The 25,333-nt window shown below is 36.1% G+C and overlaps 1 protein-coding gene across 4 annotated transcripts in view; it reads left to right on the plus strand.

The window, feature by feature from the left end:
* SP4 (Sp4 transcription factor) overlaps positions 1–23,740 on the plus strand; it is a 32,464-nt gene extending 8,724 nt beyond the window's left edge. Inside the window, exons 4-7 of one of the 4 annotated variants that reach the window (XR_008430856.1) lie at positions 13,558–13,786; positions 14,019–14,218; positions 21,411–21,576; positions 23,485–23,740. Coding sequence is in view for 2 of the 4 variants with exons in the window: in XM_053942246.1 (XP_053798221.1) it covers positions 13,558–13,786; positions 14,019–14,218; positions 15,299–15,546 (677 nt within the window). In the remaining 2 variants the exon portion in view is untranslated. Of the gene's footprint in view, positions 1–13,557; positions 13,787–14,018; positions 14,219–15,298; positions 18,522–21,410; positions 21,578–23,484 lie in introns of those variants that run through there. The other 3 variants (XR_008430855.1, XM_053942263.1, XM_053942246.1) reach the window with 3 other exon arrangements.
* The last annotated feature ends 1,593 nt before the right edge of the window (positions 23,741–25,333 follow it).

Here is a 25,333-nt window from a genome sequence, read left to right on the forward strand (position 1 = left end):
AACACACCTTCTGCCAGCTATGTCCAGGCATATGGATACAGAGGTGGTTAGAGACAGCCAGCATGTTGTCCCAAATGTACACCAAACATGGCTTCACAGAGGGCAAATCATGCCTGACTAATCCAGTGGCCTTCTGTGCTGGAGTGACTGTATCAGTAGGTAAAGGAAGAGCTGCTGATAATAATCTACTTCATCTGCCATGTCTTTTTGTAAGGGTTTTTAACATAGTCCTTCACAGTAGCCTTAGAAAGATACAGATCTTATGGATGATAGGGAAGTTGCTGGATGGCTGCATTCAGAGTTGCCATCAATGATTCAATCTCCAAATGTAGATCAGTAATCAATGATGTCCCTCAGGGGTCTGTACTGGGACCAGTACTGTCAGTATCTTTACTAATGATGTTGTGGGATTCTGTGCACCCTTGGCAAATTCTCAGATGGCACCAAAATGAGCGGTGCAGTTGATGTGCTTATGGGAAAGGATGCCATGAAGAGGGGTCTTGGCAGGCTTGAGAAGTGAGCCAATATGAATATCACTGCATTTCAGCAAGGCTGAATGAAAGGTCCCTCACCTGTGATGGTGGAGTAATCTCAGTGTAGATTGTGTGATGAAGTAATAGATTGAGAGTAGCTCTGTGGAGAAAGACTTGGGGATATTAGTAGATGAAAAATGGGATATGCATGGCAATGTACACTTGCAGCCCAGGAAGCCTATTGTATCCTGGGCTACATAAAAACAAACAAGGCCAGCAGTTCAAGGGATGTGATCCTCTCTCTCTCTTTGCCACTGTTGTGAGACCCCATCCATAGTAGTGTGCTGTGATCATCACGAGAAGACAGACATGGATCTATTACAGCTAGTCCAGAAGAGAGCCATGAAAATGATCAGAGAGCTGAAACACTTATTGTATGAAGATGGGCTGTGACAGTTGAGGTTGTTCAAATTGGTGAAGAGAAGGCTCTGGGAGCCTTCCAGATATACAACAGGATCTTGTCAGAAAGACAGACTTTTTGCCAACACCTGTCGGCAGTAACAGCATGAGGGGCAGCAGTTTTAGGCTGAAAAAAGGTAGGTTTAGATGGGACATAATGAAGGAATGCCTTACTCTGAAGGTGGTGAGATACTGGAACAGGTTTTCCAAAGAGGTTGTATATGCCCCATCCCTGTAAGTGTTCAAGGTGAAGTTGGGTAGGTCTTTGAGCAATGTGAGCTAGCTGAAGATGTTCCTGCCCATGGCAGGGGGATTAGAACTACATGGTCTTTAAAGGTGCCTTGTGACCCAAAACATTCTATGATTCAATGAATATAAAAATCAAGTGTTTCTGACCCTGTCTCATGCTGACTGCAGGTGATGCATACAAAGAGCAGTGCTCAGATTCTCTTCCTTCATTCCTGCATATTTCTGAGCCAAAGTGGGAACAAGTTTAATAGTTCTTGATGGACTTTTTTCCTCAGAATTTGTCTTTTCTGAGTCTGCCTATTTTTTTATGCATTCAGTATTTGTCTGTAATATATTGTGTTTTAATTCTTGCATAAGACACATTTTATTTAAAGTTCTTAAGTTCCTCTATTATGAAAACTTAAAATACCTGATTCATCTTCATACTATTCACAGTCTTCTTTTATGCCCTATAATGTATGCTAGATTTTGAGGGAGGGGAAGGTGTTTAGTCTGAAGTCCTAGAATATGACATTACATTGTTGAATGAACGAAAATGCATTTTTGTGACAACATGTCCTGTGGGGCTCCTCTCTTGTTAATGTAATAGTATGTCCAGAAACAGAACTTGGTGAGTGGTATAGCTAAGCAAGAAGGGATTCCTGTAGGTGGTAAGAACTTGAAAGGGGTTTAAAATAGCCACATTACATATGAGAAAACTGGCAAATATAAACACCAAAGGTGGAAATCAAAGGAGCTGATGGATAGGGATTGCATGTTTTTTTTTTTTTTTTAATAACATGCAGTGTTTTCCTGGATGTTCATTGACAAGCCAGATGCAGCAAATATCTTTAAAGAAACAAGCTGCAAGCTGTGGCATCTGTAGTAAAAAGATAAGTACAAAGTATTGAGCTGTCTTAAAACAAACAAGCAAAAAAAGGAGTATGTCTTAGTTTTTTACTTCATAGTATGTGACTTGGCATTCTGAGAGTGTATGGGAGGAGTATAGAAATGTAGCATACTTTTTCCCAAGTAATGAAAAGTCACAACTGTTCTCAGGCTGCCTTGAGCTGAGAATTGTTGCAGAACCACAATGTTCTAAATATTATAGTGCTGGCATCCTTTTCAAATATTTCAAAGTAATTACAGGAGAAGCATTTAGTCTCCTAATGGCAAAATTGCTTTGGTTATGGGGTTTTCTTAAACTGAAATTCAATACAGTGGCAGAAACAGTTTGACAACAAACGGCAGTTGAAAACAAACATTAGCCATGGTGGTGTTAGCACAAAAATAAAATTGTCAATATAGTGGTTCTGAACTTGATGCCTAAGGAATGTGCAATCTGCCTGTTCAGATAAATTGCCAATGGAGAATAACCTGGTAAATATGCCTCAGTAAAACTAGCCTTTTCTGCCTGACCTATGAGTAGCAAGGCATGACTTTATCATTAATTCTAAAATAAGGTGGGAAGGGGAAGCATTTCAAGTACCAACTTTTCTCGTAATTGCGAGGTAAAATAGGTTTATAATGAGCTATTTTTATGCTATAAACTTCAAGAACAAAATGTAAGCCTTAAATGTAGGCCCTGTCTTGAGAATGTTGGGTTTTGCTATCCCCTCTCTCAATCCCTGTTGTCAGAAACTGGAGAATATAGAACAGGAAAAGAATTGGCTGAGCTTTCTTGTTCATAAAATGCCAGGCAAATGAATTGAGTGATACAGCACATCTTCAACAGCTTGTTAGTATTTTTTTCTTTGTTAAAGCATACTTAGATCTGCACTAAGCCAACCTTCTTGTTCTTGCATTATCACCTGGTGCGAGGGAAAGACAAGAAGCATATTCAGAATTTCATTTCAACAGCTTCCTCTTTGTAACTTAAATTTTGGAGTTCTAAGTCTTGTATGATTTTGGAGCTGGTAGATGTAATAAATAATTTCTTACTGTTTTAATATATTAAAAAACATTTTAATAGCAGTGGTGATTACTGAAAAAAGATAACTGTATATGGAATGGGGTGTTGTGTTCTAAGAGGAATATTAATTTCAAGTAAAACAGTGTTATTATTAGGGGTTGCCCTGTGGAGAGCCAGGCATTGGACTTGATGATGCTTGTGGGCCCTTCCAACTCAGGGTGTTCTATGATTATTGAAAAACAGCTCTTTTTTTTTTAGTGGTCAATTATTTTAATGGATAAATTAGTTAATAAAAGTAGCTTGATTTATATGCTATAGCATGGTAGCTTTGGAAGTAGTCAGGACTGTATAATGGAGTATAATTTTTAAAATTAATATTTTTCTCTGGTTATGACACATACCAAAACAGTAGCTCTGGACATCTCTAGTCTCTTGAGAAATGTGGCATCAGAGCACAAGCTTAGTTTAGTTTGGGGTATGGTTATACAGTTACATTGATTTCTGTATGCATCTGTTCCTAACAGTGGAGTTTCCTCTGGTGTTTAATGCTGCTGGTGTTTAAGCTGATAACAGTCATGCACATTGATCAGTTGGTCATTGGGAAAACTGTATCACCCCTACATGCATATTTAATCTTCATAGATTGGCAGACTAGTATTATTTTGTTGTAAAGAGAGAATTATCAGTTAATATCTTCCTGCCAAAAAAACCCTTGGGATACACATTAAGTACAAGCCTGAGTTTCCTTAATTATAGTTTCAAGTGATGATGTGACCGCTTTTCCCTTGAGAAAAATACTGAAGTTCAAGAGAAATGGGCCTTGATTTTCTTGTTTCTTTGATCATCAGGAAGTAACTGACAAAAACATGAAGCTTTTCACTTTGTTCTGGTCCAAAAAACAAGACTAGGTAAACAGTTTCGTAGGGTTAACAGTGTTACAGAAAATCTCAGAACTTTCATGGGTTTGGATCTTACAGATTTATTTGGCCCTTCTTTTGTAATTCCATAATATGTGATCTTGTTGGTCCTTGCCTGATGAAAGCTATAACAAAGTTTCAGTTTTTACATCTTTAATAAATGAGTTAGTTTTAATATTGGTCAGCCTATTCATCCATTGGCTGTTAATAAAACCAAAGCTTGTGGCTCATGTTAAGTCTTGCTGTATAAGATCTTTAAAAATGTTTTATGAATCTTGGTTTTTTTCCTCATAATATCCTTTAAATTCCATTTAATCTCTTTGCTTTTTTTTCATATTTACTTTTATCTTGATCAACATAATATTTCATACAGACAAAATATTTACTTCAAGGAAATTCATGAACCTTCTAGTCAAGTGTAAAATATGTAAGCCAGCTAAAGCATAGTCAAAATCCCATAATATCCACCCAGAAAAGCTCCCAGCCTACCTCCCAAAATCCAAATAGAGTACTAGAACATTAGCTTATATTTTTTCATGTTAACTTACTTCTGTCCTTTCAAGACTCAGTTATTACTACTTCATGGCAATACTCATTAATTGAATGGAGATGCAGAAAATGACACTTTCTGAGTGCATTTTTATTGCCATATGGCAGAAGTGTGTAAGATATAATTTGATTTTTGTTTTGGGATTTTTTGGTTTTTTTTTTTTTTCAGTTTGTCAGTTATTGAGCTCCACAGTCAGACTGTGGAGACAGACAGTCCACAGGCTTCTTTCTAGTCCTACCCATGTTTAAGAGTTGGGGGGAAGAGCTGAAGGAAAGAGCTTGGCCATGTTCTGTTGTGGCTATAAGCTGTAGAATAATTTGAGAATTGGGGCAAGGGGATGGGGCAGAGGTAGATGTTCCATAAAAGCAAATCTAAGAATCTCAATTTCTTACATCTGCTGCTAGTTTCCATGCAGTGTGTCTGGTACTTTGCAGCACAGCTGGTACTTAGGTTTTCAGCTGTTGCTCTAAGTTTCAGCATGCAGGAAGTACTTGTGTTCATCAATGCAAGAAGTGTTCTTGGACACTCACTCTAAATATACTTTTGGACTGTTTTTTCAATAATGATGAAAATCAAGGTTTTTTTTGGAAGGGTCTCTTTTCATTAGTAAAACAAGTTACTTTTCTGATTCCATCTCCTTCTTTAGAATACTTAATAAATTGACCTTATTTTCTTTTCATTTGAAGTCAGAGTATCCAAAACAACCAGAGACATTGCCTTGCTTTAACTGAAACCACCAGTTGGTTGTTCAAGACTAAATTTTGTGAAATTATAGTTCTAGCTCTGTGTTTGATTTCTTATATTGGTTTTGTATGGGTCTTTCTGTGTTGTATTTCTGGTAGCTCTTTCCTATGTTTAATAAAGTAATAAAAAGTACACTTGTTTTCAGTTTAATTAAAGGTCTTACCAGCTGGGAAAACTTATTTTCTGGCTCAAGATACTGAACTGCCCTCAGCTTGTCCTAAAGCACTTGGGTAAAGCCTTACATTTTTGAAAAATAATTAAAGTAACTTGGTGAAACTTTTGGGGCATTGGTTTGATTTTTTTTTTTTTTTGGTTACCAATATGATTCTTGCACTAAAGGATAAAAAAACTTCATATTTTTAAAAATACCTAAACCCTTCTACCTTTATTGTCTTAAACTTTACTCTTAAAGCAGTACTTTCAACAGAAGTTCAGCATAGTTACTATGCAGTTCAGTAATTTTTCAACACACTGAGACTTAAAAATCTCTTGAAAAAGAGTATAACAAGTTCTTACAAATCTTGACAAAGTTAGCCGTGGACAAAAGATAGAAACTTGCTGCAGTGCCCCTGTAGGAGGTAGAAAAGACAGTTGTCTATTTGGTACTGCAGTTTGCACAGGAAACTTTCTGCTTGTAGTAGCATCTGGACACAATGCTGTGATTTGTGATGACCCCTGTAGTAGCTGGGTGAATCCAGTTCCTCTCCTTACTCCAAACTGATCTTCTCTACAGAATGTGTGAATCCTTTGTATCAATACTTGCAGTGTCTGTTCTGGGCAATTCTTCTTTTGTCACCTATTGTTTCTTCAAAAATCTTTATTAACCACTGTTTAGAAGAGAGAGCAGAATTGTCAGCATACTGTATCATCATCCTTGTAAGTATTTAAATTCAGTGTTGTCTTTACATGTATGTCATTTTTTAAATGTGATTTGTGCTTCTTTTTTCAGCATGCAACCTCCTTCATAGTAGATTTTTTTTTTTTTAATTGAGGATCTCTAACTATTGGCACATAGTTTTAAACAATATTTAAAACTTGGCTATACCTTAATCAAAACACTATATTCTATTATATCATATAGACATGTTATTATAAGTATATTGTACTACAAATAAATATATAAAGTATATAGATATCATCTTAGTGTAAATTACATTTATGTCTTTGTGGAAAAAGAATATTAAAGGATGTTTTCAAGTTTACAGTACCTGGTGTATACAGGGCAAAGGAAGATGAGAATTTTTTTCCCCATTGCTTTCTATCAATGAGTTGTTAATGGGTGAGTTGCTGCATCAGCTCTGATGCCTGTATAGCTTTGGAACTCTGCAGACTGTCTTATAGTAATATGCATTGAATTATGGATTCTAACTGCAGCCTTTTCTTTGCTTTTTAGAATACACAGTTGAAAAAATTTTCTTCTTTGCAGCACTATCCACTGTAGCTCTAGGTACATTTTGCCAAGTGTTTCTCAGATTTTGCAGTAAGGTGCACCCTACTGAGATAATTGTCATTGATGCTCTCATCTTTTGCCTGCTAAACACTGATTGCACAATAGCAACAGGAAATATATAATTTTTTTTTCTGAGGAACTATGTACCAGAACTTAGAAGTATTCTTTTCTTAGTCTTAAATTTCTCTTCTTTCCGAGATCCAATTTTCTAATGCTTTACTTTCATGATTTCTGTAGATCAATATAAAGTTAAGTCCTTTTCTTTCCCTTCTGCCTCAGAGAGTCAACTGAGTTTTGTGCCTGCTACTTCAGGTGAGCAAGAGTAGGAAAGCAGGTGTAGTGTGTGGTAAAAGGAAGATTGGTTTGCTTATAATGGATGGCCAAGCCTAATAACCAGTGGTCAATCATTCTGTAGAGAAGTACATTTTAAGTACCATGCATTAGCTTTCTTAAATCATTCAAGTGCTGTTATGGTTTTGCAAATTAATTTTTAATGGAAAATGCGATATGTGTGTATATTATTTGGTTTCATAGTAATTACTTAAAGTTGTTAAATTTTCTTGCATGAATGTGTTACAAACTCATGTATGGGAAAGTACATGTGAGTTCTACCTGCTAAGATGCAATTTTACTGCAAAATTGGAAAGCTGAGCAAGTGATGATGAAGAATAAAATTATTTATCTTGATAATCCTGTATCTCATGTTAATAAGTAATGTAGTTACTTAATGGCTTAAGTGGGAAAGATTAGTGATTAAGATCATGCAGGTTCTTTTATTTGGAAGCTTAAAAAAATTCTATTCAGTCATAATCATATTTGTAATGCACTGAGTGAGATTTCTGTTGCACTGGATTTGTAAAGTAAATACTGTAACAGGTTTCCTTGCTGTATGCATTTTCTCCTATGGTGAAATAGTTACTTTTCAGTAGCAAGAGAGAATTTAGGCCTGAGAGCAAATGAAATGCAATTTAGTATCAATATTATTTTGTATCATTGTTATTTTGTAACATTTGGTTGTAACTTACCTTTCTATCCTCACAGTATATTCAATAAAGCTCAGACATGTGCAAGTTCAGCGATAATTTTTTTAATCAAGATATTTCACAATTTCAGGAATCATTATTAAAGAAATCATGGGAACTTGAGAAAACTTTCTCTATTCCAAAAGCAGATGTCAGTGTGCAATGACTGCTTTCACAGCTCATACAGAATAACATACATGAACTGAAGTGTGACTTTCTTGCCTCACAGACTGATTTGTTTAGGCCCCTTTCTGAAACGTGTGCTGAAACATGAGCTGTTGTTACCGAAGGGTTTGATTATGAATGGTGAAGTGTAGTGATATCAGGTCTTGTGGCTTGGAATATGTCAGGGAGAAGCAATTTCAACTGATCTCTTGATTGTAGCAGCATTTCTGGAAGGCTTTAAATAGCATTTAATGCCTCTAGTAAAACATTGAAAGGAATATTTTTAATAAGCTTTTTTTCCTCCATCTAGAAAGTGTCAAGAGATCATTCTCTTCCTGTATGAATAACATTATCATTATTATATCTGTTTTAGAGTGAGCAGGTTTGTTTGTTGGGTTTGTTTTTTTTTTTTTTAATAAGAAGCCAGTTTAGACCTAGATACTCTCAACTGAAAAATCCTCTCGGTTTTAAACTTCTAGAAGTTGCTCTCATTTACTTTAGTAGGCTGCTGACAAACTCATATCAACATTTTCTCAGTATCTTTTCTTTGGTAGAGGTGATTTAAGAAATAATTAAATTCTCTTATCTTCCATTTATATTCCCTTTGTTTTTCTTCCTCTTTAGTAAGTGCAAGTGATGTAAAAGTTAAATCCCCTAGTGATCCCTAGAACTCTAGTATATAACGTAAAAAAAATCCCATACAACTCAAGACTATAGCAGACTCACTTTGAGATTTTGGGCATGTTATGTCAGCTGTTTTGTGAAAATTTTCTGATTTTTCTTCAGGAGAAAAGATATTTCAGCTGGTCTAAAATACATTCCTATTATTCTCAAAGAACAAAGACTTTTATTTAACAGCTTTAAAATGAGAATAGATACATTTCTATCCTGTGTATTACTAGTGTGCTAGCTTGTTGGAGTGCTCTCTCAGGAGTTCAAAACAAAAATTCAGTCCAGTAATTACATTACTGAATTTCTCAGTCTTTTTTCTCATAGCTGCGTAAAGCTCTGACAAAGAATATTTATTGTGTATGTGTGCTTTCTTCAGTTACTCTTTTACCTCAAAAAATTAGATTTGCTTATTGAATGTTGTGGCTTGGTTCTTCAAATAAGGCAATTTGCATGGTATTTTGAGAGCTTCAGAACCTTCTGTTCTGAATTTAGTAAGTGGAATTCAAGGGAAGAGAGTTTAAAATAGCGACTTCATGAGATTAATTTAAAGAAGAAAAAATCAATATGCATATTAGAAAGTGTTATAACTAGTTAATGCTAGCTAAAGAGCAGTCATCTTATTACTGTTTAACTGAAACCATATGGGGAGTGTAATTGTCTGCCTGAGCAACCTTACTTGGAATTGTTCCCTTTGTATTTTTATTGTAATTTTTCTCGTTATTGTAAATAATTTCTATTCAAATGCATCACTGTATTATGTTTAATAAATAGATTAAGGTGTAGCTCAGTAGTGTGTATCCTGTATTCCAAGATATGCCCTGTCCTCACATGGGAGAAAGAAAGTTCAGAAAGGTAAAGTGTGTGTCAGCAGTGGGGCTTGATACTCTGAAGAAGTGTCAAAAGACCCTTGTGTAGTTGGTTGTCTTAGTACTTGGACAGTGAACGTTGGTTCATATGGAATCAGCAAAATATATTAGATTTTTAGAAATGCTGAATAGGCTTCTCTATAAATTATTTGTCATATCCTAGAATTATATTTTGAATATTAACCAGTAATCATGGGATGAGAAAGGGAGTCATCCTCCTCAGGATTCAAGTGTCTCAATTCGCATCTTACTTGAAAAGCCTTGGTTTGACAGCTCTTGGTTTAGGGTGAATTTAGGGAGGCAGCTTTTGAAGGGGTCTCTTTAGAAAGTAGATTCAAGTGGTCCCTCCCCCAGCCAGTTTGGGGGTAAATTTTCTTTGAGAGAAGTGGGAAAAACTGTTTTATTTAATGAGCAAAGTACTCACAAACATGAAAAAAAAATAATATTAAACAATAAAACCTCTCTTTGCTCTGAAGAGATGGTAGATTCAGAGTCTAAAGGTTTTTTTGTAGGCATGGCTTTTTCTGGGATAGGAGCTGGCAAGGCAGTGTCCAGGGTGGGGCAGGATGTGGGCCTCTCCATGCTGGCGTTTGCTGGCGTGGGTCCTCAGTATTGGTCTTCTAGGCCGGAGCAGCAGAGTTGAACAGTTCCTCTGAAGAAGCCACAGTCTAGAGAAAAACTTGTTGAACTTGTTGTCTCAGCTAATGAACTAGAAGCTAGTTTAAAAGTAAAGAAAGACTCTCCATTTGCTCTTCCCAGCTACATGGCTGTGAACTCCAAGAGCACTCTGAGAGCCTTACCTTTCTCTTGCTGTCTGTGCTAGGCAGCACAGTCTGTGAGAAAACGAATTTCACGGGAGTAAAAATGAAGTTTCTGCTGATAAATGGTGTGCATCTTCTCCTTCTCCCCTTCGTTCTCTCTGGCCCTAGTTTAGCTACAGGGCCCTTTATGAACAAATTGCAGACAATGGGGGTACCAGGATACCACATCATAAAGTCACCTCGGGACAGCAGCCCGGGAAAAGTTGCATCAGAACTTTAATATCAATTCAAGAAAATCAGAGAGAAAGAGATAATTATCCTCTTCAACGAAACTTCTGACCACAGACTGATTAGGTCTCAGGGCTTCTTTGCTCCAATAGGACTTCGTGGCGTAAATGGAGTCATCCTTCTAAGAGACTGTAATAAAGTGTAATTCTTAACAGTGTACTCAGAAATGTTACTGATAATGAAAATAGAATAGGAGGCTGCAGTAGGTCACAATATATGTTATATCTTTAACTTTTGTAGTGACCATTCACAGATGCTTCATTTATAGCATTGAGCAAGTTCTTCTTTTCATTTACCTTTGGCTCACTAGAAAGTGCAACTGGTTTTTATCACAAGCAATCATATTATCATATGAATGTTATCATATTAGCCATTTTATATATAAAAAAATTATTAGCCTTTTTTTGACTGTGGCTGTTTATAGCATTCAGTGTTCCAACAGCTTAACAGCCTGACAAGGAGTTGCCCCAGGACCACTTTCTTTGGGAGCTCTAATACCCTCTTCAGCCACTGTTAGACCAAAGTACTTGATACTACTATTTACATTTATATCATGTTTTCTTACCCTATCATATTCTCCCTCAAGGAGTGTCATGAGTGCTTTTCTTTCCTATTAAAGTATGGGAAATAAATATATTTCTAGTACATTGCTATTCTGAAAATAAAGACATGGTTCTATCCTAAATATATGGGGACTCTGCACTCAAGGTTAAACCTGTAATTATTTTTTCTTTGCTGCTGATACCAGAATCCTTTTAGATTTTTTGTTTGTTTTAACTATCTGTCCAATAGCAAGTGGGGTTCAAATGCTATCTCTTATGGGCTTGTCCTTGTTCTTTTCAGAGAAGTGAAAACACTCAGTGTCTGTCAGTATTTGTGGCCTTCTTAAGAAGACAAGGAATTAATGTTTATTCATATCTAGGTAGATCAGATGCAACTTCCAGTCATAAACTAAGGAAAATAACTGGGAAAATTTGGTCAGTGCATCAGGTGAAAATAACCTGGTACTGACCTAGGCAGAAACCAGATTTATTCTGCTTCCTGTAGCCAGCAGTGGCCTTTAGATGACAACTCAAGTCACTTTGGGAGGTTCTCTGTATATCATGTTCTTCAGTACTAACTTATGTGCAGGTATGTATGTGGTGGTGTTAGGTGGTGTGTGTTAGATTTTGTCTCTGCCTGGTAGCATGGTGTTCCACAAGATAGTCTGTGCAAGCATCTGTTACCCCTCAGCAATCGTGTGAACGAAGTAGTCATTGTCCCATGCAGGGTTATGTGTCAACTCAGTAGCTGGGCATTTTAGACTTCAGAGAGAGCGTTCTTCTTATCCCCATTGGTGGTGTCTGTTATCGATGCTACAGAAGTCATTAAAACCCATTCAAATATCTCTGAATCATGTTATCCCTGAGGAATTTCTAAATTTTAAATGAATGCTTCAATACTGAGGACTTTCATGTCTTAAATATTGTATTCTGCTCTAAAGAATTCTGGTTGCCTGTTACACTCTCTAAATAAGGAGATAGTATTTCCTTTAATTTCACAGTTGTATGAAGGCAGTGAATTTTTGAAAATGGCAGCATTTTTTGTCCCATTCCTGTTACTAAGGGGGCTGGCATCTTGTCATATTGTGACTGGAAGTCATTTCTGTGTCAGATTTAGTTTATTATATGTATTTTCTAAGTCTGTATAGTACAAAATTTAACACAAACATAATATTACATTGTTGTTCAAGAAACTACTCTTCTTACCTATATTAGAATCGTTTCTTTTGCTTTAATATCAAGCCAGTAATCCAGATTTCCTTAGATCAAGAAAGCCAATGAGATAATGGACTTGTGCAAGAAGCTGAATTCTTCGTTCATCAAATCAGTCTTGGAATTACATTTGATCCCTTCCCTGGGGAGGCTGTTCTGGTGATCAACCACCCTCTCAGTGAAGAGCCTTTTCTTAATGTCCCACCTGAACTTTCCCTGGTGCAGATTCATGTCATTCCCTCATGTCCTATCACTAGTCACCAGAAAGAGGAGAGAGGAGTTCAGCACCTCTCCCTCCACTGCCTCCCTTGAAGGTGTAGACTTTGTGGAGGTCACCCCTCAGCCTTCTCTTCTCCCAGCTGAACAAACCAAGTGACCTCAGCTGCTTCTTGTACATCTTGCCCTTGAGACCTTTCATCATCTTGGTGCCCTCCTCTGGACACACTCTAACAGTTTGATGTGCTTCTTCCACTAAGGCACCCAAACCAGCACAGAGTGCTTGAGGTGAGGCTGCACCAGTGCAAAGCAGAGCAGGACAGTCACATCCCAGTCACTTCCCTCCCTTGGCTCACTGCACTCTGCTGGATGCACCCCAGGGTACAGCTGGCCCTTTCGGCTGCCGGGGCACACTGTTGACTCATCTTCAGATTGCCATCAACCCAAACACCAGATCTCTTTCCCCAGGGCTGCTCTTGCTTCTTGTCCCCCCATTTATACATCTAACCAGGGTTACCCCATCCTGAGTAGAGAATCCTGCAAAACAACAGTCTCAGAAAAACTTTGGTATGTTAGCTTGTTCAAGTCTAGTTCCAAGTTTCTTTTTCATTCAGAAGTTCCTTTCTGTCTCAGTGTTGATTCAGGACAGATTGTAAGAGAAGTGACAATTCTGTAAGTGCCATAAAGTGCCAACTTGTTAATTAGTTAATTGTAGTTTTCTGAATGCAGATATAGTTCAAAGGTTATTAGAGAGACATTAATTGGCAATTGACTGAACTATATTTCTGTGTAAGATATTCCCTATCTCAGCTTTTAAGAAAAAGAATACATTTGTTAAACTAGTTAATTTTTCTTAGTATCATCAGCAATTTGCAGTTGTGTGCTGTTTTAATAACAAATTACATTAAACTAGCAGGTAGGTAATACTTCAGGAAAATGGCTCAATTTAATATTTTGTTTGTGGCTTCCCTTAACATTAGGTGGATTTTTTTTCCACCTAATGTAAATGTGTAAAATTTATTTGCGCATTTCACTTATTGAAATGACTAATAAAAGGTACAAACAAATTTTATTTTGCAGGTCAACAGCAAGGACAGGATGGAGTAAAAGTACAGCAAGCCACAATAGCTCCTGTAACGGTAGCAGTAGGTGGCATTGCTAATGCAGCAATTGGTGCTGTTAGTCCCGATCAGATAACACAAGTGCAGCTTCAACAAGCTCAACAAGCTTCTGACCAGGAAGTGCAGCCTGGCAAGAGACTGAGAAGAGTTGCCTGCTCATGTCCTAATTGCAGAGAGGGAGAAGGAAGGTAAGTGTAACTTTTATCAGTATATATTTAAGCACCTTATCACAGCTTGCCTCATTTGGGAACGAGATTGTTCTGTATTGCCTAGATTCTGAATGCTTTCTATTAGAAAGTACATTTGTGTGGGCTTTTTTAGACAGGGATTAAAATTGCCTCTTTGCATGAAATGTTTCTCCTAATAGCTGGTAATGTTTTAGAATATAACTACTTAGCTGTTTAAATACGATCTTTTTAGAGGCAGCAATGAGCCAGGAAAAAAGAAACAGCATATCTGCCATATTGAAGGTTGTGGAAAAGTTTATGGCAAGACATCTCATCTTCGGGCACATCTGCGCTGGCATACCGGTGAAAGACCATTTGTTTGCAACTGGATTTTTTGTGGCAAGCGATTCACAAGGAGTGATGAGTTACAAAGGCATAGAAGAACCCACACAGGTTGGTCTTCCCGCTCTGTAGCCATAGTACAGCAAGTCTGAATCGTAGTGGCCATAGTTAAACAAAGGTATCAAGGTTCTCACTTACTAAGTTAGCTGAAAATTACCCTTAAATGTGAACAAAGTAACTTTAAAACAAGGAAGTGGTAGATTCCAGTTTTCATTAATTTAAGCTGATTGTGAAATCATAGAAATAAAAAGGGATCTATTCCAACTGTTCTTTTGTATCTAGGCTAGAAAGAGATGACCATTTCATCATAGATAGCTGATGTACATTAGCTGGTGCCTGATCTAAATGTAACAAATTTAGGTCAGGCACGTAGGATTGGCCATGGACCAGGGTTATTGTTTCCTCCCTTGGATTAGCTCAGTCCTTAAGAAATTTATTAACCTAGTCCATACACTAGATTTGGTTTTCTTGGGAAATTACCTAGAGTTTCAAATGGGAACTGATAAAGCAAAGTCTCTTAACAGTTCAGAATGGAAGTGTTGGTCTCTTAAAAGCTGAAAAATTGTATCAGCCTTCATATTTGTAGCCCCAGGAGAGTATCTCCCCCTCCCTGTCCCTTCTCCCCCAACTTGGAGCACCTGATGTCTAAGCACTAATTACATTTGAACAGTAACAGGACCTTTTGGTAAATTGAATTTGTCTCTCTTGGTGTAGATTTCATACATCTTCATGGAACATTGGAATTCATGTTTCCAAATTTGTTTCCCATCACTGTAATCTCAATTTCAAAAGTATTCTTAAAAAATGCTACCAAGTTGTTCTTTGAGTGCTTTTACCTCCCTTGCTCTGATAGGTTTATGGAAGTTTATGGAAATTCTCTGGTGTCCTGAAATTCAAACTTCTCGTCAGATGATCACAGCATGGCAAATACTTGTTGAGAACATTTTAGTAGTGAAGAGTAGTGGCCAGAAGCCTGTGACTGAACAGAGCACACCTGGAAATGAGACAGTTGGGAAAGGTGTTCTTCTAAAGAGACATCGAGTAGTGAATAGGATAGGGTGAGATTCAGATGATCAAGCAGTGTTCAGTGCTCTCTTTCAGTAACATTTTGGTTTTCTTCTTTTTAAAAAGGTGAAAAGAGATTTGAATGCCCAGAATGTTCTAAAAGGTTTATGCGAAGTGACCATCTCTCAAAACATGTCAAAACTCATCAAAACAAGAAGGGTGGTGGAACAGCCCTTGCTATAGTTACCTCAGGAGAACTGGACTCTTCAGTTACTGAGGTTCTTGGTTCTCCAAGAATTGTCACAGTTGCTGCCATTTCTCAAGATTCAAACCCAGCAACCCCTAACGTTTCAACAAACATGGAAGAATTCTGAAAGGATCATTTATATGGACACCTAGTGCTGCACTTAAGTTTACATACCTTTCAGGATATGGAAGTGGGCTGGTAAAGTGGATTACAGAGCAGGAAATCTTTTTTTCAGTCATGACTTCTGTAAGTGTTCCAGTTTGGAGGGTCAGCATGGGAAGTGTACACCGGTGCAACAAGACAAAAATTTCAAAAATACAAACAGCGCAAATTGATGACTGGATAAACAGATAGAGGAATAATATTTCCATACTGTACTTTTTTAGTTATATATCTGTATATTCCGTAACAATTTTAAGTGATCTTTACCCCCCTATTTTAGCACTGTATGTTAATGTGTTTATGAAATCTGATAGTATCAATGTAAAACTGGGTGGACCTTGACTAGGATTAATACCATTTGATGAAGGCACTTTGTTTTTAACATAAATTTGTAATATTTTAATGAGAGCATCCTTTTCCCATAAGGCACAGCAAAACAGAACACAGGATGAACAACAGTGGACATATTTTGGGGTTTTGCTCAGTCCATACAACACATCAGTTAATTTTGGCCATCTTTTCTCAAATTTTGGAATTACTCAAATAGCAGCTGGATGATGCATGCTGCAAAGTGGTTCTGAGGTGGGCCTCAGATTAATTTTGACTACTACATTATAGTAGTGTGTATAAATGACAATCAGTGAGCTCTAATTCCTCTCTTTGTGCGGACAGCTAGGCTATGTAGAATTAGTCTAAACAGTAGGAAAGATAAAACCATAGAAAGATATTAACATATGATTTACAAAAGTAATGATATCTTTATGTAGAATGAAAAAAAAAATTGTGTCAATTTTTGGTAACTCATTTCATTTTATATTTCCCTTCCCATGGCGAAGAGGTTGGAACTAGATGATCTTTAAGGTCCATTCCAACCCAAACCATTCTGTGGTTGTATGATTCTGTATTTTAAATCATCTGTGGCCCATTTCTAACTCATAGATAACTTGAATCTGAAAAACTCGACCTTAGGTGTTTGATTGTTTTAATTTTGTTAGAACTCATGGAAATCAATCAGACAACTGAGTGTTGTCCAATATCTTCTCTCTGTAAATACTAGTTTATTATGTTGTGGTTAATGTGCTGAGTTCTTTGTGCTTTGACTTAATAGCCAAAGAAAAAAAGTGATCACATTTTAATAAGGAAAGAAATAAGTAAACATTTTCTCTTTCCCCTTAAATATTGCCATCTCTTTTCTCTTCAAGGATAATATGTAGGCTGGTAATAAATATCTGTTATTTATCAAGTCTTATGTTGACCCTCCAACCACAAAACAAACTGGGAAAAGAGAAATATTATCATCTTTTTGGGACATGACTTTTGATTTCAAAGGTTGATTACATTTTCAGATGTGACAGTGAATATAGAGGAAAAGTAAAAAAAAAAAAAAAAAAAAGAAAAAACAACAATAAAAATTGCATTTTCTATGTGAAAATTAGTAGTAGGTACAAGGAGGAAAGATGGCCAAATATTTCATACTCAGGATTTTTAATTACTTCCCCTAGGCATAAATCTAGGCATAAATATAACCTTTTACATCTACAGTCACTTGTTAATAAATTCTCATGACCAGTTTTTAAGGAGATTTATACACCAAAATATTTTAATGTAACTGAAGGAAGTACAGTGCAAGAAGAACAAGATGATTTTTTCCCCTACAAATTATGAAAGGAAGAATGTGTGTGGTAGCTGTTAGCTTGCAAGATGTAACAGGTACCCTGTGCATTCCCTAAAGAGCATATACTTCTCATCTGAACAATTTATCAATCTTGTGGTGTTATCTGTATTTTTGAAGCAAAAGAAATACCATTGTTTACACTGTGTACACTTTAGGCCAGCCCTTTGTAGCAAAATACTAAGCTGAGGGTATTTTATACTTTCAGTTTACATAAAAAGCTTTGAGATTAAAGAAAAACAATTTTACACTGTGGTTATAAATTTCAAGTTTCTTAAAGCTTTTTTAGACTTGTAACAGAGTCTTTAAATTTTAGTTGGGTTTTGTACATTATTTTGTATATTTTATTTAAAGTACTCTTAACTGATGTATCTGGATTTAAAATGTCAGAATCAATTAGGTGTTACATTTAATACAGATGAACATTAGGTAGTATTAACTGTTAATTTTATTATAAAGGAAATGAAACGTCAAAGATATATTTTATCATTATGCTTCACAATCAGTGCTCTACATTACTTTATGCAAAGAACTTTCCTAATGTTAATATCATATTTCCTAAAAGTTAACAGTTTTGTAAACTGAAGTTACAAGCATTCTGCACAACCATTTCATATGTAATTTTTTCATGCATACTTATGTATGCAGATAGGAAACTGAAGTAATTTTTAATCTGCAATGAATCCCTATTATAGATGTATCCAAATCTAAATCTGGTTGGCTTCATAGCATCTCAAGTACATTAACTTGTGTTAGCAGGTGCACATTTTACCGCTGGAATTAGAAACATTCTGCCAGTCTGTTCTGCATACCATTCTGAATCCACTTTTCTGTCTTAAAAGGATCGTAAATTTCAATGTCCTTTATTTGACTCAGTGGGATATAGCTGTTGTAAGTAATAGGGCACAGATGTGCAGTAGTATCTTGTTTAATGGCATTTCACTGTTCATTCCCTTTGCCACCATTAAAAATTTTGCTTTATTGTAATTATCAGTGCAAAGTGTATTTACCATGGTAGAACTCCAGTGTTAGAATAGTTTTTTTCTTACAATATACTTTCTTTGGTTAGGTTTGTGTATGTGTTGCTGATTACATTAGCAATTGGTGTTAAGTCATTATTTATCACATTCTTTCACGAGAGCAGTAATAAAAGTGTGTAATCTAGGAGAAAAAGTTAATTTGTCAAAGTTAAGTAAGCATGATGTTTAGGTCCTATTTTTCAATTTTATAACTGTTTTATTGCAACAATATTTGTATTTAAGTCTTCATTTTAATGCCTTGTGGTGTTTTTTTATGCATGTCACTGAATTGTCATCCCGCAAGAATTGATGTGCAGCATAGGGTATTAAATCTACATAATGATTTTGAAACAGAAAAATAGTTGATGGTAAAAATGTAAATGTTTTGCAAAAATTCCTTATAAAAAAAAAAGTTTTGTAGTAATATTTCACTTGTAAATTTTTCTAAAAAAAATGGAAAAGGAAAAAAATGAGAGTAACATTTCCCCACATCTAGAATTTAGAAATTAATTCTGCCAGCAAAGCCTGTATGGCATTAATCTGACACTTTTACAATGCTGATTTGTATAATTTTTTGGTGGGTTTGGAACTAAAATCATGTACAAGTTGTTGCCTGCAATAACATTTTGCAAGTAACCTATTAAAGTTCCCTTGAGTTTAAAAGGTTTCTTCATTTAATTGCTTACAGTATAAAGCAGCAATAAATAATGTTTGTATGATAATCTGTTCATCAAGAAGAACACTAGAAAACAAATGCTTCTCAATGGGGAAAGGTTGGCAGCAGCTTCTGGATTTGTGTAATTAAGACCTGTACTTGCTGGTCAGCGTTTCCCAACTGGCAGACTCCCAGCAGGGAATTAAACCAGCAGATTCTAGCTCAGCATGAATTCTGTGGGGTTTGTTCAGCTCTTGTGAATGGAAGCTATGGTTGTTCCTGAACACACCAAAGGAATAACCAAAGGGAAAAATTTCTGAAGGTAAGGAATATGTGCATATACACGCACACACACACAGATAAAATACAAGTTTAGAAAATGAAAGATAATTGAGTTTGATAGAGATAAATAATCGAAGACTTAAGTCACTGTATCGCACACAGGGAATGAATAGAACAAATAGATGGAAACCTGAAAGCACTGACTTCAACTCATAGAAAAGATATTGAGCTTTTCTTAGTGAAATGTCGACAGGCTCCTGCATTGTGTTATACTAAAATAACTTTCACGGTATGCCAAATTTCTAATGATAATGCTATACTATTTTCTTTAAATGCCGGAAGTTTTTATGGTAGACTTTACCATACTTTTGCTGCAAATAAGTAATGCTGTTTCACAAAGGAAGAAATGCATAGAGAATCACAGGATCATTTAGGTTGGAAAAGACCTTTAACATCATTGAGCTTAACTGAAAAGCTAACACTGCAAATCCCACCACTAAAACATGTCCCTAAATCTCCACATATACACATAAGAAGTCCACTTCCTTCCATTTTCCAAAAGATGAATTTATACTTTGAGACTTCTTACCTTGTACTGCAAAACAGAATCATCTTTCCTGAGATATAGGAAAGATATATCTTTATTATATGTTTGATTAAATACTTGTTAAATTCTCAGTGACCTCTCTTTGAATGTCAAACTTCTGAAGTCAATCTATGTCATAATTCAAAGTAAATGGACATCTGACCAACTAATGTCTTCCTTGGCCAATTTTTTAGTATTGTGGCAGTGGTGCGTTTTGAAGCAAATTCTACATTACTGGTGAGAGACTAGTCCTCTGCTTACACCATTTCAAATATTCAATATCAGAAAATAACAAATTCTTACATAAGGATGAATCTGCATGTTACATTTTACCCTTTTAGTTCTTCAAATGTGATCATTCTACTCTGGAAATCATGAAGTGTGACACCAAGTCGAGTATTTCTATCTGCAGTTGTAAATTCACTTGCATTGCTAAAAATATCTAAAGTTACATTTTATATTTATTCCATTAGCTTTTATTTTCTGTCTCGCTAGGTAGCAAATATCAGGGTTAATTCATATTGAACTTCCTAATTGAACTTCCATTGAACTTCCATGTCCCTGCTTCCCATTCCTTTTCGTTTCCTCAAAGCTACTTGCATCATTTCCTGATATCCTGAGATTTGACAATGAAAATGGAAGTGCTGTGGGGACCTAGAGCTGGCATGTGCTATCTTTGCTTGCTAGATAGCACCTTCCATGGAGAGAAGACAGCGAGATACCTTTTCTAGAAGAGCCTCACTAAAAAAAGAGCAGAGGTTATCACAAGCAGATGGATTGCTTCTTTGCCCAACTACTGTTGATACAGTGATGGGCATTTTTCTGATCAGTTTATTATGGTTTGTTGGATGGTTTTCATAGTAAGTACCAAAATTTACCTACTTCTAAATTGTCAGGTCAAGGAGCATAGGCATTTCTTTGACTTACATGAGTAGCAGTGTGCAATGTAAGATTTATAATATACAAATTCAAAGCTGTATCTATCATTTCTACTTCTGTGTATGGAAAATGCCTAGCCTTCAGCATTTAGTAATTTCTTACAAAAATATTTTAGCACAACCTTTTAAAAAATAAAAAAATGTTTCACCCTTTATCATTTGTCCTAGGAAGAAGAAACTGTTCTTAACTGAAGTGTATTGGAGACCATAAATATTCAGAGATTTCTTTACCAGATACACATTTTACAGCATTTCTGGTTTTTTTCACTTTCTCTCTTGCATCTGTTCCCTCATGCCTCTGTGCTCTATGCTAGTCTAGGTTGCCATTAAGACCTCTCTCATTGCATTTTCAAATACTATAGCTTTTTATTTGAATAACCTTTTGCTTCTTGCTAAACACATTGCAGAAACACATAGACCAGACAAAAAAAGTGCTCTCCCTTAAATATTTATACTGGAAAACTCCTTTGGAAAGTATTTCAGTTGAATGAGATCTCTGTTCTATCCCCACATATTATGGAAGCTTAGTCCAAGCTACAGTTTAAAATAAAAGTTTGCAGGGCAGGGAGTGTTTATCAAAAAATGTTTGTGCTGCTGATCTAAAATTCTATTAAGCATTATTTTTATGTTGTTTTCAGTTGAATGCATACCTTGTGTCTCTTGTATGTGTTTTAAAGGGAAGTGTTGGACCAAATTCAAGGAAGAACCCGATCTCAAAGCTGGCCGAGCTTTTGGTGTTGACACATTTGTCAAACTTCTGTAAGATTCTTAAAACTACTGAAAGCAAGTAGCAAGAGAAGCATTTTCTGCATAGACCTAGACACATTCAGAATTTTTTTAAAAGTAGGTGAATTAATAAGGTATTGATTTACTTTCACAGCTCAATTTCCTAACTTAAATTGATGCTAATATGTGTGTCTGCTAAGTGGGCATATACATCTTTCAGGACTTAAAGGTTCTTGAGTTTGTACATCACCAAATATATAAAACACTATCTTCTTACTAACTCCTTTTTGTCAGTTCTACTTCAGTCTTGCAAAAATAGATCCTCTGCTTACAATTTTAATAATCTAAGGGATTAATATGCAACATTAAACAGGTGAGTGGAAAAAAGCCAAGAAAGTGAAAGCCAAACTAAGTGAAGTAATTTTTTTCCAGTCACTCTTTTTCCTTTTGTACTGCAGTAATTTTTGCTTAGGCATGCCAGATTTTTCATCATTTTATGTCAATTCCTAACAGGAAACTTCCATAACTAGATGTGGAAGAAGTGTTTATTTAAAGGAGAAAAAAGGTGTAGCTAGAGCATAAACAGGATTCTGGTTGGTGTACATTTTCCCCCTGAAGTCTTCCATTTTTATTGACAGCAGTCACTCAAGTTTACTGCTGCTCATAAAGGGAAAAGAAGTCAAGATAATTGAAGCAGGCAAGAGTTACCTAAGAATAGGATGAGAAGGGTGATAAAATACTTAATTAGGAAAAGAAAAAAGAGTACATTACAAAACAGGAGACTGAAGAACTAAAACCTGAATGGAGTCTAAAATTATACTACACAAACAGGAAAAGCAGTAGTTACCATAAGTAATTACCATGTTGAGCTAGAAGGAGGTGGAGAATAGGTAGGATTTTCCCTTTGCAAATACACATTTTTTTATGCTTTTGACTTTTGACACAACATTGGCCTTGCATGTGGTGCTAGCAGCTTCTTTGTATCTTGAGCAGAAGTCAGAGAGTACTCAGACTCACTATTGGAAGGTCTTTGAAAGTGGAAATTCTTGACAGTATTTGTTTTTCCTACTGCTGGACTTGCAGACAGAGTAGAATATGGTTAAAAGTAGATTCCCCTGGGAGCTGTGCATGGACATAGCAAATGTCAATCATCCTGGATGTTACCATCTGTTTACATTAAGAGAAGCAATCAATTTTTACAGATTGTCATAAACCAGAGAGATTTTTCTACTTACAGAGAAAAAATTCAATTTTTCTCAGGTTTTTTTTTCTCTTTCTCTTTTATAGCAGCATGAAACTACATAGAAATAAAGTTCATAGCCTTGATGGAATAAAAATACTCTGGTTTAAATTGTAAGAGCTTAAGATGTGAAATAATAATACATTTAAGCTCCTGCTCTTAAATATGAGTAGAACTGATTTCACTGGCATCCAATGTCAATTTACTGAAAACATTCAAGTGGTGTAATTCAGATGTATTGTAGTAAATATGACTTTTGCATTAAACGCAATCCACACTTATACACTGGTGTCTCTAAGTTTCACTTTCGTTGAAATAAATGCCTGAAGCCTTTTCTGAAACTAAGATTGAAACCTTTGGGTAGTCTTCTCTTTTTACATTTGCAGATTTCAAAATTAGTTTGGCACTGAGGATCGCCTAGAAGCTGCTACGATTGCTACTTATTATTGCTATTTAGCCAGTAATAATTAGTGATTGCACCCTTGTTCCTCCTTTAGTTGTGACTGTTCAATAGCCTCTATGTTCTGCTTATTTTAGCACAGTAGTCTATTACCACAGTGTTAGAATAAAATTTCTCACTCTTTTAAGAACTCTAGTCTAGATTGTTATCTAATTAATTGGTGGTAGCTGACATGGCAATATGCATGTGAAGAGTAGAGAGCTAGAGAACAATGGAGTATGTAACAAGCCAATATGTAAAGAGGCATTACCTGCAAAAATGCTAAATTTAATCCTGTCTCTATTTGATCTCTTCCATTTTTTCAAGTTTTGTTTATGCCCTGCAGGAAAAAAAAAATCATCATCATCTGTGGTCTTGAGGAGATATCTAGCAAACACACAGGAATACATGCAGTGAAAAGAAACTGACTGAGACAAATTTTTATTGCAACAAACCCCTACCAGTTGGACAGCAATGATACATGGAGGAAAATCAAAAGTGAAAGTTATTGTGGAGGTTGATAGCAGATTTCAAATGTGTCACAGGTTCAGAAAAAGAATTTGGAGATTACTTTTTTATCATATTGAAGAAATAAAAATACATGTACTGCAATAATCTGTATGAATCCCTTCATTTCAATGACTTGACAGAATGTACCATGTGATCCCTCAGCTGAACTAACTAAACAAAGCTTTCCATGAAAATTCTACAGGCAGTTTTTAATAGGGATCAGAAAATTACGTTTTGAAGGTGCCAACCTTTTTCATTTCAGAGAACAAAAGCGCTATTATACTACTTCACTGAGATCTTAGAGATCAATATTTTTTTCACGTATGTCTAGTCAACTGTCACCTTATATCCCTCAAAATGTATTATTATGATCTCAAATTACTGTTGAATTTGTCTGTTAACAATCTGTTAATTGTCCATATGACCGGCCAACTAAAAAATTCAAATATCCACTCTATATAAAGTGTTGAATACATGCATTTATTGTGCTACAGCTGCAGTAGCTAACTAGAAAATTTACATCAAAGCTTTTATCCATACTTTTGCTGAAGTGCACTCCTAGATTTTCTGCTGAATATTTGAGATGAGATTTAAAGAAACAAAAGGATTATCAGAAAAGAATAAGGCAAGTAAATCTTGAGGACAAATTATGAGGACAGTCACTGAGGTTACAGAAGTCAAGAAGAGACTTTGGGTCAACTTTTAGGATTTTTCATCCTTGTTTAATTATAGATCTTTTAAGTTTTCTTTAAAGCATGTTTTATTTCGCCACAGGAAATGGGGAAATTACTTGCCTTCAACAGATAGACAGATAGGTAGGTAGGTAGATAGATAGATAGATAGATAGATAGATAGATAGATAGATAGATAGATAATAGATAATTTTTTTTTCATTGTGCCCATTTAAGTTTGTAGACTCCTCTGGCTGTGACCCAAGAGGAAGGTTTGTCTGGGGAAGCCTGGAAAACCCCTGCACCAAGACAGGTGTTTTCTCTGCCACTCTGTGATTCCAGGAAAGAGATGTAGCACAAGCTTGGCTGTGAGGAGCTATATTGCACAGATTGATGTCTCTAAAGAGCAAGAGAAGTAAAAAAAAAAAAAAAAAAAAAAATTCAGTTTCCTTGAGAGAGGTGAAAAAGTGCTCTGGAAGTTGGTTAAATGTTGACCAAGTGAAGCATGAAAAGCAAATGGATGGCACTGGTGAGAGAGCCATGCTCCAAGCCCTAGCAACACTGCTGAATTCTGGCTGACCCCTGCAGAGGGGAAAGTAATCACCTTCTCTTGGAACATAAGAACAAAGGTGGTCACAGAAAAGAAACCAGGGGAAGAAATGTAATGCCCCATGTGCTGCAAAATAAGGAGAGTAAAAATCATCAAGCAGAAGTACAGTTTTTTTGCACAAAGGAAGCAAGCCAGCTCCAAAGGTCTGTGGGGCAGCAGTCTGGCACAAGGTGGGTTGCTGGGCATTGCCTCACTATTCGTGCTCAGCTCCTGAGAGAGCTGTACATGCAGCAGCACAGGACTCTGTGCACTCAGAGGCACCCGTCTCTAAGGTACATTGGTAGTAGACTCAACTCATAGTTCCATCCTAGATGTTTTCTTGAAAACAACGCCACGATTACAGAGGTCTCCAGATGCCCATGCCAAGAGCAGGCTCGTATTTTATAAGGGTGTTTTTGCATTAG

This window comes from Vidua chalybeata, chromosome 1 (assembly GCF_026979565.1).
Source record: "Vidua chalybeata isolate OUT-0048 chromosome 1, bVidCha1 merged haplotype, whole genome shotgun sequence".
Classification (NCBI taxonomy): Eukaryota; Metazoa; Chordata; class Aves; order Passeriformes; family Viduidae; genus Vidua; species Vidua chalybeata.